Source organism: Harpegnathos saltator, unplaced genomic scaffold (genome assembly GCF_003227715.2).
Source record: "Harpegnathos saltator strain DR-91 unplaced genomic scaffold, Hsal_v8.6 scaffold647, whole genome shotgun sequence".
Lineage (NCBI taxonomy): Eukaryota > Metazoa > Arthropoda > Insecta > Hymenoptera > Formicidae > Harpegnathos > Harpegnathos saltator.
In genome coordinates, this window is record NW_020230479.1 from 7275 (window position 1) to 22186 (window position 14912).

A 14912-nucleotide genomic window follows, 5' to 3' on the forward strand; every position below is an offset into this window, starting at 1 on the left:
AGAAAGAACTGGTGAAGCTAAGATAGTAATAGCGACATATAATTCTAGGAAATGATTGTATAAATCTTTTCTTAAATGTTTACGTAAAACTACTGGTCCCAAGTATAATAAAAATAAACGAAATTCCGTGGCTTTCCAATATTTTAAGTATTTCAGAGCTCTTGGTTTTCTGTTAAAATCCGATGGTATAAATTGTACAAAATCTGTTAACGCATTAGAAATTTCATGCACAATGTTGGACTGAAATCGTACATTTTTATTGATTGGTCCGTTTAACCAAAGCTGAATTAACTTACGCATCACTCCTAGACACACCAGATGCATATAATCTAACGGAACGTTAGATACCAATTCAAAGTACGGTATGTTTATGAGCTTGGTTTCTTTATTTTGATAATCTAAATTATAATTAAAGTTTTTAAACATTTCGTCAGTTCTAAGTACATCGCAAAATCCTGGAAAACATATTGTGTTTTCAATGTAATCTCCATGAATACAACATTTTGTACAACTCTCATAGCCGCTGTGACTTTTAACCATTAAAATAAACGCCTTAGCTGGTGAATCACATATCATTCCCTTGATTCGTATTTTATAATTATTATTATTAAAATCAATACCCTCATTAATTAATGAAATCGCTTCATCTATAAATGATTCTAAAAATTTATTCGCATCACTCGGTTTTCCTCCTCCATAGTAGATACCGACAACATGAACTTCTTTAATAATGTCATCTGAACATAATAGGCCACAGACATTTTTGCGTTGATTTATCAAGAGGTGCACCATCAACATTTATGAAGAGATTAACTGTTTTATTATCTAAATGTAAATTGTAAATATTGCCTTTTATTCAAAATATTTATTATTGCATTTCTTAAACCACTATGCCAGTATTGTCCTTGACACATTTCTTTAACATCTGTAGATGTAGGAGTATGGAGAAGTTTTCGTGGATCCTTTGGAAATTTTACATTAGTATGTAAATTTAAAATTCTCAATAAATCAACCTTGGCTTCTTGTGATGTTTTGAATTGTCTCATCCATGTAGCAATATCTTGTATGAAGTTATCATTAATCATAATTTCATCATCATTCTCTGCTTCATCCTCAATCGACTCTATATCTGATGCTTCTGTTTCATTATCGTCACTTGAATTGAAATTTGGATATTCATAACTATGAATACTGCTATTGCAGTCAGAGTCATCGTTTTCATTATTTAATACCTCATGTATATCATCTGTAAAATATACAATACATCTTTGTTTACCAATGATTAAATGTACGTATAAGCTAAAATTTTAAACTCATAATAAAAAAAATTACATATATATGTATATATATTAATTATCATTTTGTCTTTACGTTTCAGTTTTTATAAAAAATAATTTTAAACACTGTTTATTTATAATTGTATGTAAAATTTGTTTATAATTTTTATATAAAATTGTATATAACATTTATAATTGTATACATATAATTATATATAAAAATAGTATTATATTATATAATGTAAAAATTTTAATGTATTTTTAAATATTATTTTATTCATTATTACTGCATATTAACGTCATTATTATTGTGTTCTTTTTTATGTTAAATATAAGTATCAATTATTCTAATTTTACTAAATTACTATACTTATGCATCTCAATACAAGCATATATATTATTAATATTTATTGTATTAATTATATTTATATATACTTATGTACTATATACATGGTGTTTGAAAGCTTATTATGCAGACGAAAGTTGGAAATAGATTGGGTGTAGCCGAGAGGAAAAGTCATGTACCATAATGTCAAATTGGCAATAGTTACCGAGTTATTAATTGAAACATGTGAGCCAACGAGCGCGTAGAGAGCGGAGGGCGGCCGCAGTAAGCACGTAGACATTTGATACAGGCGGAGTCAACGAGTGGCGATAGGCGAGCGCGTGCGGCGAGGGGCAACATAAGCGACAAGAGGCGGCCACCCAGCGCTCTCTACGCACTCATTGGCTCACATGTTTAAATTAATATTTCGGTAACTATTGCCAATTTGTCATTATGGTACATGACTTTTCTTCTCGGCTACACCCAATCTATTTCCAACTTTCGTCTGCATGATAAGCTTTCAAACACCCTGTATATACTATACACTTAAATATTATATATTTATCCTGCAGTTGCAATATGTCATAATCAACATTGTCATACTCACTATGTTCCAATATTTGATCACTAGTATGAATCAATCTCTCATTTCCACTTGGATTAATCGTTTGGATAGGGATAAATGATGGTGGCAGATTTTCTAATGCACCAAAAATTCTGTATACATCAGCTTCATTTTGTTGTTGTATGAGACGACGGTTATGTTTATCTGAATAGAAACGAATTTGTTTCTGTCTCTTATCATCCGCCATTCTACATTCAGCTGTAAATATTAATATTCTAAACATTAAAAAATATCATAAAAACAAATATATACTATACTAGTATACACAGTCTACTTATTGTTATCATTTATCAGGTGTGAATAAGTTTCCAGCGTTATTTATCGAAAATGACAGGACTTATTGAGAAAATGTAATACAATCTTAATTATCAAAGTATATTTATTATCAAAATATTTTTTCTTACTAAAATGGAGTGATTGCTGTTGCGCTCGGCAATTGCTCTGAGCAAGAAAATGGAAGAGAAACGATTGTTTACTGGCCAAGGAACGCAACAGGTTATACTGCTGCATGACAATGCTCATCCCCATATCGTTTTATCGACAAAACAAACAATTTTCGACCTAAGGTGAGAAGTTCTTTCACATGCAACATATTCAACTGATCTCGTTTCTTCAGATTATCATCTGTTTAGGTTCCTACAGCACACACTTTGTGGGCAGTGCTTTGCAAACGTCGATGATAACAAAAACTGCTTCGACAACTTCATCGCCTTTAAGCCACAATCTTTTGTGCAAAGAATGTGAAGATTACCTGATTTATGGGCTAGAGTGGCCTAGAGAGATTTATGGGCTACAGAGTCAGGAAAATACTTTCATGATTAAGATTGTATTACATTTTCTCAATAAGTACCTGTCATTTTAAATAAACAACGCTGGAAACATACACACAAACTTAATATATTATTTGTATGTTTTTATTTATTATTGTTATATTATTATTGCGGAACATTTTCTGCAATTACCATAAAAAGGAGCTCGTCTTATATTGCAAATGATTATTTTTTATTAATTTATTAAAATAAGAATGTTATAAATTGTGTTAACCTCATTTATATTTCCGTAGGGAGACTATTGAAATATTGCGTTATTATCCGAAAATCAATTTCTTGGCACAATGCGAAAATCATTTGTAGGTATCTTACAAATGTAGTTTAAGAATTAACTTATTAAAATAAGAATGGAATATGCTAACAGGAACGGACATAGAACACATCAATTCGGAGTCGTGTTCGCGGGTCGATTCTTTTTCAACGCTCGACCGGAAGTCACATCCGGACGCATACATATTCACACAGAACATGAAGGGCCATCCACAATAGAGAGACTTAGGTCATAACAGTAAGATATTAACCAATCACAGTTGAATGTGAGAAGAATAATAATATGATTACTTAAGCTAAGACTCCATGCATGCGGTGAGCTCCGGCAAACGGCTGCGGTGACCAATCAGGAGACAGACGCATGCCGGAGCTTGCCGCAACCGGACTTGCGTCTCCCTCCTGATTGGTCACCGCAGCATTTGCCGCAGTTCACCGCATGCATGGAGTCTTAGCTTTATTGACTACGTTTACACAACCCAATTTACGCCAAAGTTATAACATCGATCTTACAACTACTGACGTTAGATGCCGTGTAAACACTCCTTTACGACGAAGTTATTACATTGATGTAGTAACTCAAAGTCATTTGGTGAAGAGGCTTAGGCCCTTTGCACAATGCCAGGCAACAGGCAATAAGAATAAAAATAGACCAATCACAATCGACTATTACAAGAATAATCTATTGTGATTGGTCTATTTTCATTCTTATTGCCTGTTGCCTGGCATTGTGTTTAGGGCTTTAGAGTTCTACATCGACGTAAGGAAGACGTGTAAACGGACGCAGTGTAAATATGACAATAATACCAATATAAAAATTGAACACCTTAACTTGATTGTAAAATTGATTTATGTCGTGAAAATTGTAATACGGGTCCGAGATCAAGCAAATGATTTAGTGGTGTTAAATTCAATAAATGTTGTAATATAATTTCTTTCTGACGCTTTCGCCGTTTAATCAAAATATTTCGTACATATAGTATATATTGCATCGTCATATTTTCTACTGTTTTCAAATATATAGCAACAAACGGGCGTACGCTTTCCATATTTTCCATGATTAATTTTTTCCAAAATTGATAACCTAAAATTTTAATTTCATTTTTTAGTTAAATATTATATTTTATTATATAAATTTTACTATATAGATATATACATATTTTATAATTTTCAAATTCATAATATAACCTAAAAGTTCACTTTATTTGTTGATTTATTTACATATTATTCTTTTCATATTCTAATTCTTTTATATTTAGACTACAATCATAATCATTTCATTTTTCGGCCTTTTATATTGGTACTAATGGAAATCCTTGATTCACTCGAAAGTTATTAAGTTATTTCAAATAGATAAGCGTAAATGTGTAAACGCAACTTACCTTAAGTAGGAGTTATAACATTAGCGTTACTAAGTCGAAGTTAGAAGCCGTATAAACGTAGTCTATAATCGAGTCATTTGTTGACTGTTAAGGCTCGTCTACAATAGCTGTAAGAGTAAAGCCCCTTGCACAATGCCAGACAACAGGCAATAAGAATAAAAATAGACCAATCACAATAGATTATTCTCGTAATAGTCGATTATGATTGGTCTATTTTAGGCTGTAAAGCTGTAACGTAAGCTGTCAGCGAATGAAAATATTTCATTTCGTGTCTTGCAACCTTACAGCCTTATTCTTACAGCTAATGTAGACGAGCCTTTAGTCGACTACAAGTTGGCATTCAGTCTGACTTTAAAGTCGACTTTAGACCTCTTCTGCCGACTGACAGTCAATTAATAGTCGACTGAGTGCTGTGTGGGAAGGTATTTTGCGAATCTATATCTCTGCAATGTCTTCGTAATATTGTATTATAATTTGCAACGTTGCAACGTTGCTGCAATGTTGTTGCAATGATTTGTGCTGTATGGGTATTATCATTAATAGACAATGTGCTTACCTTTTTCTTTTGTGCAGCAACAAACACTGTGGATCATTGTTCAGAATCACTATTCTTTCCTTTTTTCTTCGAAATAATTGGAAGCACGCATACGTTAATCACAACGGAATCGCTGTATTCGCAATAGCTCGAAATAGGGATCCTCTAATACTTAAGGCCGGGAACACAATAGGTGTAGTAAGTTTTGAGCCTTGAGAATTTGGCTAACCTCATTCGATTATTCTTATAAAAGTCGACTGGGATTGGATAATTCCTTAAGGCTTAAAACTTATTACATTATTGTGTTCCCGGGCTAATATGAATTCATGTTAAGTGTTGTGATTAACATATTGGGCCGCGTTCGTAAACTCCACCCGGATGAAAGTATTTTATTATTAAAATATATTGTTGTATATTCAATTTTGCTCTTGCAATGTTTCTTTAATATTACTGTAATGTTACTACAAGTATGCTGGTATTTTTCGAATCTGTATATCTCTTTACAATATTGTATTGCAATGTGCAATGTTGCAACGTTTTGGCAATGTAATTATAATGATCTGTGCTGTATGGCTAGCGACAAGTAGCTATAGCTAAAACTGTCGTTAACCTCTAATGTCTAAACGGAGCTTAATAGTTTTTTTGACATCTGTCAATAACATTCAGTACATAAAAGTATACGTTTGCATCAATAACATTGTTTTTCACTGCATCAAAAATGTCGAAATTTGAGCCAAATAAGCGTCATTTGCGCGAAGTGTTAATCTTTTGCTTCAATTGGAAGAAAACTGCAGCTGAAGCTCATCGAATGCTTGTAGAAATTTATGGTGATAATGCTCCTTCCGATAAAACATGCAGAGAATAGTTTCGACGCTTTAAAATTGGTGATTTTGATGTAGAGGACAAAGAGCGTTCTAGACGGCCAAAAGTATTCGAAGACGAAGAATTGCAGGCATTGGTGGACGAAGACCCATGTCAAACGCAAAAGCAACTTGCAGAAGTATTAAATTGTGCTCAATCTGTCATTTCTGATCGTTTGAAAGCCTTAGGAAAGGTTTACAAGGAAGGAAAATGGGTCCCATATGAACTGAAGCCAAGAGACATTGAAAGGCGAAAAACCACCTACGAAATTCTGCTTGCTAGGCAACAAAGAAAGGAATTTTTACATCGTATCATCACTGGGATGAAAAACGGATTTATTTTGACAACCTCAAACGTCGAAAAACTATTTGCGATCCCGGCCAACCCTCAATATCGACGCCAAAGCGGAATATCCACGAAAAGAAAGCAATGCTCTGTATTTGGTGGGATCAGAAGGGTGTGCTGTACCATGAGCTATTGAAAAGTGCTCAAACAGTCACAAGGGATCTCTACAGAGAACAAATGATCCGTTTGAGCCGAGCATTGCACGAAAAACGACGAGAATATGAAACGAGATAGCATAAAGTGATTTTGCTTCATGACGATGCTCGGCCTTACATCACAAAATCTGTCAAGGAAACGTTAGAAGCACTTCGTTGGGAAGTGTTATCCCATGCGGCTTATTCACCAGACTGTGCCCCTTCCGACTATCACTTATTTCAGTCGATGACACACGCACTTGCTGAGGAATGCTTCAATTCTTATAAAAACGTCGAAAAATGGGTCTGACTGGATAGCCTCCAAAGATGAGTCATTCTTTCGCCGCGGAATTCGCTTGCTGACCGAAAGATGGGAAAAGATCATCGCTAACGATGGACAATACTTTGATTGATGTACTTTTTCATTTTGTTTCTTAAATAAAGCCATATGTTTTGCAAGAAAACAGACAGAACTTTCCGATTGACCTAATATGTTTATAGAAAATGCCAAGTTTTTTTTCAACATTTAACTTACTATATCTTGCTAACTATTCGTAAAAAGAAAAAATAGTATTAGACTTTTTTATTTTATTTACTATCAAGAATATATTACTATATTAGTGCCCTAACTTTTGTTAACTTATCGATTTTGGAAATTTCAAAATTAAATTAATAAAAATTAGGACACTATTATAGTAATATATTCATGATAGTAAATAAAGTAAAAAAGTCTAATACTTTTTTCTCTCGACGAATAGTTAACGAGATATCGTAAATTAAATATTGAAAAGTTACTAAGTTTTCCTTAAATATTTCAAAAAATATTAGGCAAATAAAAAATTATTTCAGACGAAAGTTGTTAAAATTAATTGGTAGAAAAAGAAGATATAATAATAAATTAAGCTTTTTTTAAAAAATTAAGTTGACCTTCAACTGACTTTGAAAATGCTCTCCAAATAAAAAACTGATATGCTATTCTTTTTTCCCTTCGAAATCATGGAAAACGTGTTTTAGTTTTCTTTAATATCTTTCATAGTTTTCGAAATTTTTTAATGCAAAAGTTAAAATGGGACACCCTATTTATAAGTATACCATATATTACATTGTATATATTATTGTTATATTCTGCATTCTCATAAAATATATAATATATTTAAATATTATATACAGGGTATCCCATTTTAATCCGGCCGGCTGAATAAAATTCGAAGATATTTTCTAGAAAAAAATGTCAGACAAATATTGCTCAGTTCTAAGGGGGACATTCGATGCCATCAACAATTTTGACCTCGGGTGAAGGGTTCAAGGTCATTCAAGGTCAACTTTTTTTTCTTAAATGGGAACCCTTATTTTTCACATCGGCAATCGATCTACGTAAAAAAAATGTAACTTTTGTCTGAAGCATTTTTTTTTATAACGCAAACTAATTTCACTTATTCAGCCTCCAAAATTGAAATTTTCAAACTTTCTGAATTTTTTACTCGAGAATGGTGGGGTTTGGGGGGAAATTGCAGAAGACAAAAAGTTCTTGGAATGCTGCAAGGAATTCACTCGAATTTTCGCATAGTTGATCGTGCACTTTTTTCCGCCAATGTTCTACCTATCAGGAGGTATCTCGAAAAAAGTGCACGATCAACTATGCGAAAATTCGAGTGAATTCCTTGCAGCATTCCAAGAACTTTTTGTCTTCTGCAATTTCCCCCCAAACCCCACCATTCTCGAGTAAAAAATTCAGAAAGTTTGAAAATTTCAATTTTGGAGACTGAGTAAGTGAAATTAGTTTGCGTTATAAAAAAATGCTTCAGACAAAAGTTTCATTTTTTTTTACGTAGAATCGATTGCCGATGTGAAAAATAGGGGTTCCTATTTAAGAAAAAAAAGTTGACCTTGAATGATCTTGAACCCTTCACCCGAGGTCAAAATTGTTGATGGCATCGAATGTCCCCCTTAGAACTGAGCAACATTTGTCTGACATTTTTTTCTGGAAAATATCCTCGAATTTTATTCAGCCGGCCGTATTAGAATGGGACACCCTGTATTTTATATTTCGTTATGTTATTATTTCTCTTATTCCCACTTACAATGCATTTCACTTATATTCTATTAATAGAAATATTGATTTTAAGGTCCATACTTTAACCTTCCTTTTATCAAAGTGTCTCTAAAAATTAGTTATAACCAATTAGAAGTTTTATAAGCCACTTTTACAGGTATTTTTATCAATAAAATTAAGTTTAAGGTATGGACCATATATGTTTCTCTGCATAAATTTATGAAATATATTACATTTTTTTATAAATATTGAATTTCGAAATATTCGTTTATGAAATTCTTTACTTTTCATGTGTTGATGCTAAATAAAATAATATGTGACGCTATCCAGAAGACACATTACTTGACATCCAAATTATCTACCCGTTCGTGCTAAGTAAGCAAGGTTTTCTATTGGTGCCGCCATTTTCAGGCCACTGGTCCGTGAACCAATTACACCGAAGCTCTAATGTCCAGATTCTCTATTGTAGGGTCTCTAGTGCAGAAAGTCGGTGTCGCCGAAAACGCCGTGTTGGCCGCTCTCACGTTCCTCTCTGCTGCTAGTAATTGCCATCTTTCGCAACTCGCAACTGGTTTGGATGTTTGCAACCTATTCTGGATCGGCCTTTAGGCCATCGCACATGAAATGACATAGATGCATATACATAACACAAGAACTTGGACCAATGAGTATCGAGTTATTCTTATTGGTTTGTTCGCTTTATGTGCACTGCTCAACTAGTGCAATAAGTTAGAGCGAAACAACTATATTTTTTCTCACTCCAATTGCACCAGTTCAGCAATGCAGGCTGAAAACGAACAGACCATATGTTGTGTTATGTAAGGCGGGAAGCATACATTCTTGCATAAAGGCATAATGCACAACGCATAAGGAAATGGACCAATCAGTCTTTCATTTCAAGCGTGGCAATAGAAATGAGCATTCTGATTGGTCTATTTTCTTATGCGTTGTGCATTATGCCTTTATATAAGAATGTATGGGCAAGAGCACAGGCTTTTGCATAACGCAAATACATAACGCATAAGAGAATAAACCAATTAGTTTTCTTTATTTCCCTCCTCAGGATAGAAATGAAGAACTTTGATTGGTTGATTCTCTTATGCGTTATGCAGAAATCTGTGCTCTGGCCCTAAATCTGTAACTATCAAACACTCATGACACGACTTGGAATATTGTCGGTGATTCTTCAAATAATCAACAATCATGATGAATCCATAATAAATAGAAACGAATGTCGTACCGAAAATGTTTAATAATTCTCAATCCAGTCAATGTTCGGATATTAATAAAACCGTGTATAAATTTAATAGTTTTTATTTCAGAGCTTAAAAAAACATTACCTTTGCGGACGATTCTCCTCGTTACAAATATCGTAATTATAAGGTGAAATTTTTTGATCTTGGCCAAAAACCGAAAAATATTTTGCTTATTTTACAGATTTCCACGAAAGGTCTCTATAACTACGTTTACACGGCAAGGTTAATCCGGATTAGTAACAACCGTAGTTAGTGAATTCTTTGATTCGATTGGTATATTCTTTTAGATCTAAAAATATACTCTAATCGGATTCGAAACTGCACTAACTACGGTAGTTACTAAGTCGAAGTTAGAAGCCGTGTAAACATAGTCAATGTTCCTCCTTCCTTCCTATGTATATATGCGTGCGTGCGTGCGTGCGTCGTGTATGTGTATGCATGCATATACAGGGTATCCCATTTTAATGTCCCACCCCAAATAACTCTTCAGTATTGAAGTTTCAAGGAAAATGATCTAAATGAAAGTTGTAGGGATTTAAGTGAGCTACCTTATGATAACTTTGACTTTGACCTCAATTTTCAAGGTCATTTGAAGGTCAACTTGCGTTTTTTAAATGGGATCTCTTATTTTTTATTACACTGTTTTTTTCTACTAGTTAATTTGAACAACTTTTGTCTAAAACATTTTTTTATTTGTCCAATATTTTTTGAGATATTTGAGGAAAACTTGATAACTTTTTCAATATTTAACTTATATCTCGCTAATTATTTGTCGGAAGAAAAAGTGGTACTAGACTTTCTTACTTTATTTAGTCTTAAGAATATATTGTTACAATAACGCCCTGATTTTTGTTAATTTGATGATTTTGAAATTTCCAAAAATTAGTAAGTTAACAAAAGTCAAGGCGCTATTGTAACAATATTATATTTTTGAGACTAAATAAAGCAAGAAAGTCTAGTGCCACTTTTTCTTCCGACAAATAGTTAGCGAGATATCGTAAGTTAAATATTAAAAAAGTTACCAAGTTTTCCTTAAATATCTAAAAAAATATTAAATAAATAAAAAAATGCTTTAGACAAAAATTGTTCAAATTAACTAGTAGAAAAAGACAGTGTAATAAAAAATAAGGATTCCCATTTAACCCTTTCGATACGGCTGTAGTTCGCGAGTATGCTTCCGCTGTACGGATACTCGAGTCGCGAATAAGATTCTTTGTACAGGCCAGTTATAACCGTACATTTTATCATAGAGTGGGTATGATTGATGATGATAACATTTGATATTCGGTAAAATAATATAAATTACAGATAAATTGTTCGTCAAGGATGAGATATTACAATGTAATATATTTTAAATTATGATTGGTGACTACAGTCACCTGTAGTATTAAAAGCAAAAGATGGCAAGTTGATCTTCAAATAACCTTGAAAATAGAAGTCAAGGTCAAAGTCAAGGTCATCATAAGATAGCTCACTTAAATCCCTACAACTTTTATTCAGATCATTTTCCTTGAAACTTCAATACTGAAGAGTTATTTAGAGTAGGACATTAAAATGGGACACCCTGTAGAACTTCAATTCATAAAAAATTCATTAAAACAAAAGATATTCGACGTCCAACGCTCACTATGTGCAAACGACATATTTTAGAAGCCTTTATTTGTTAACATTATAACATATGGAAAGGAATATCATACCGACTAGGCCCGTGCATCATTCAATCGAATGATTCGCTTTGGAGCAGCTCACAGTTTACAGATTGATTCATCTAGGCTACAACAAACAAAAACTCTGTCAAAACATTTTTCAATATTTTTGCATAAGAGTTCAGCAAAATCTGCATTCTTCACGTTACATCTCAATATATATATATATATATATATATATATATATATATATACAAATAATACATAATTTTGTGTGTAGAAATATGAAATGGAAGATTCTTATCTTCCAAAAATGTACGTTTTTTTCCCTTTATTTTCTATTATAATATGAGTTTAGTTAATCGCACAGCCCTAGTTCCAATATAGTATCCTGTGACTGAAATATAAATAAATATACTGCATTGTATTTGTGAATTGGCAATGTTTGTAAAAATAACACATTTGCAAAATAAGAAAGTTTTATCTAAAATTTATCCTATATTTATACAATATAAAATGATTAATATTTGGTTACATATTACGAAGTTAATTGATACCTGGATAGTTGTTTTGTTGTGATATGTGCTACTCTTGCAACTTCTTGGAAGTTCCTTCTTTAATTCTTTAACTGGAAATATTACTCAAAGAGTTAATATTTTTGACAAGCTAATATCTTTGAATAAAATGCATATTACTAATATCTTTAGATAAAAGGAAGGAATAAATCTCTTATAATGATTATCTTGAAAATAGAATCTCATAATTCTTCATGAAAAAAATAATGTACTAAGGATGTAGAGATGACACATATTTATCTCTGAAACTTTATGTTTAAGATGATTTTTTTAACTTTTTTAACTTTAATATATATATATATATATTACTATACTACTATATAGAAACCTTCATATTTATTAATTAAGCCCAAAATTATCCTGCATACATAATTGTATAAAAGATAACGTACTTACTTCGATCATTCAACAACATGTTCTCACCTACAAGTTGAGTAATACGTTGATGTACGGCAGTTTCTTCCCTCATCTTTTGAATATACTCTATTGTCTTCGTTAGGATTACTGCTCTACTTGCTTTTCCTTTTAGTATAGTTGGTACATTATTTTTCAAATGAAAAAAAACCATTTTCAAATCATCTCGTCGTTTCCTTTCCAAATAATTATGATGTTCCCTTTTTTCTGTCTGTACAAATAAGTTCACAATATTGACACATTGATTGTTATAAGGATAATTAGTTATTGGACACTATTATATTATTACAGTTGATTAATTTATATGCAAAACAACCAATTACATATAAATATATATCCAATAGAAAAACATAAATTAAAGATTATATGCATGAATAAACATATATCAAAGTTAAAAACTGTCAACATATACTCTGCTTTTTATTGATTTCTTGATTATAGTTAATTAGATTAAAAGCACATAATTGATGCTTAATTTTTCAAAATTAAGAAACAGAATATTTAGCTATTATACTGGATAATATTTGGATCAAAGAAATTCAATGTAGCATTGATTTTTATATAGTGGCAATGTACCCATCCAAATCTAAAAACTTCAGGTTGAGTACATTACATTATAATCTCACAATAAGGTTCAAACAAGGAAGAGAATAAAGCGGCGAAATATCTGTTTAGCAAAAGCGATCATAGACTCAATCACTCACGGCGAAAAAGATTCTAAAATGATTATAGGCTGAATCTCACCTGAGAACGATATTGTGTTTTATTAGAGCTCCTCCCAGATCTAGATTTTGTATCCTGTGAAATAAGAGATTGAATCACAAAAAAGGTTCTCCGACAAAGTTATGCGATCCCTATAATATTGTTACTTACATTGTTTTCGACATTTTCCACGTTTTCGTCATTGTTGTCAATTATTAGATATTTATTTTCGGAATGCCAATTTACACTTTTGGCATCAATATCGCGATCGTTACCACTCATGTTGTCTATATGATCACAAACAAATTAATAAAACAATCCTACGCAACAGTGACAATATACATTACTAACGATGCAAGAAGAAATAAGCTCAAATGCATGGAAAAAGTTTATTCATTCATTCAATATATGGCTCTGAGCAGAGTTATTACACTCCTTTTCTTACGTAAATCAGAACGATTTTGAAAATAAAAGAGAAACGGGAACAACGCGTACGCAGTCTCCAAGATCAAAAATATGCGTAGTTACAGGAACCAACGGGAACCACATCCAACTGCTGTGGAAGCGAACAAAAAACTCATGGAAAAAGTTGAAACAGAGAAAATGAAACAATAGATCTGTTCTTTACAGCTGCACTGCTGAACTAGTGCAATAAGTTAGAATGAGAAAAAATATACTTGTCTCATTTTAACTTGTTGCATTAGTTCAGCAGTGCAGCTATAAAGATCAGACCCAATGGCTGCGTTCCGATATTCACTGCTAGCAGAGAGAAACCTGAGAGCGGAGATCAGCAAAGGTTCAGAAATTTTTATGAATTCGACACGCCCCCTGAGAAAATAGATGTCAACTACGTCGCTCGGTAACGAGGTATGTTTGTGATAGTTTGGTTCATATCTAAGCTACTACACAGAATATAGTAAAAATATACAGAAAACTACACAGAATATAGTAAAAATTATATATATATCATCAGGAGGAATCATCCCAGCAAACACAATAGGCCTGTTCATTTTGACTGCACTGATGAACTGGTGCAACAAATTGAAGTGAGAAAACCTACGTTTGTCTCACTTTAACTTAATGCACCAGTTCAGCAATAATGCAGACAAAACGAACAGCCCTAATATTACATGTAACGTGCATGTTAGTTGTAATTTTCTACTTAACAATATAACTGTTATATAACACATGTGTTATATAATAGTTATGAACTAAGATCTTTATCAGTTTTCTTTTAGTATGTATAACAGTCAAAATCTGATGAGCAAAATAATTATTCGATAGAATTATAAATAAGATCATCGAATTTGAAATACCGGGCGGAGCCCCTCTCTCGCTCATATGTACTGTTTCCTATATTTAAAGTAAATGAAAACTGCTTGTCTACTTCAAATATACTTCAACATACAATTATAAAACTTTAAAATCAAATATCTCAGAAACTATAAGCGACTCCCATATAATTGTATTAGGAAAAGTCATTCAGAATTTCATCCTTTATAACATATTTCAAAATGAAAAAAATCGGTGAGGTGTACCCTTTTCTATATATTTATCCTGCTTTTTTTCCTTTTTTCATTTTTCTCTTTATTTTGTCATTTTTAGTTTCTTATTTGTTACATATTTTTTCTCACGTATCTAAAATTATTTCTTGCACTGCATTGCAAATAAAAATATAAAGACTA

The 14912-nt window shown here is 32.2% G+C and overlaps 2 protein-coding genes across 8 annotated transcripts; both read right to left on the reverse strand.

Annotated features, from left to right (window-relative positions):
• Nucleotides 1-788: 788 nt before the first annotated feature.
• Nucleotides 789-3453, reverse strand: LOC112589883 (uncharacterized). 2 transcript variants are annotated; one of them, XM_025304748.1, is made up of 3 exons: nucleotides 3272-3453; nucleotides 2210-2425; nucleotides 789-1246 (listed from the first exon to the last, which is right to left on the reverse strand). In XM_025304748.1, the coding sequence occupies exons 2-3, from the start codon at nucleotides 2412-2414 to the stop codon at nucleotides 822-824; spliced, it is 630 nt and encodes a 209-aa protein (XP_025160533.1). In that variant the 5' UTR covers nucleotides 2415-2425; nucleotides 3272-3453; the 3' UTR covers nucleotides 789-821. The 2 variants fall into 2 exon arrangements, with proteins under 2 accessions (XP_025160533.1, XP_025160532.1); XM_025304747.1 differs by lacking the exon at nucleotides 3272-3453 and adding an exon at nucleotides 2632-2845.
• Nucleotides 3454-8897: 5444 nt separating this feature from the next.
• Nucleotides 8898-13919, reverse strand: LOC105184362 (protein max). 6 transcript variants are annotated; one of them, XM_025304750.1, is made up of 7 exons: nucleotides 13723-13919; nucleotides 13399-13514; nucleotides 13270-13323; nucleotides 12508-12736; nucleotides 12094-12164; nucleotides 11588-11933; nucleotides 8898-9237 (listed from the first exon to the last, which is right to left on the reverse strand). In XM_025304750.1, exons 2-6 carry the CDS (start codon nucleotides 13507-13509, stop codon nucleotides 11895-11897), a joined length of 504 nt encoding a protein of 167 aa, XP_025160535.1. In that variant the 5' UTR covers nucleotides 13510-13514; nucleotides 13723-13919; the 3' UTR covers nucleotides 8898-9237; nucleotides 11588-11894. The 6 variants fall into 6 exon arrangements, with proteins under 6 accessions (XP_025160535.1, XP_025160536.1, XP_025160534.1 ...); XM_025304751.1 differs by having other exon boundaries at nucleotides 12535-12736; nucleotides 13399-13884; XM_025304749.1 differs by having other exon boundaries at nucleotides 13399-13883.
• Nucleotides 13920-14912: the final 993 nt, after the last annotated feature.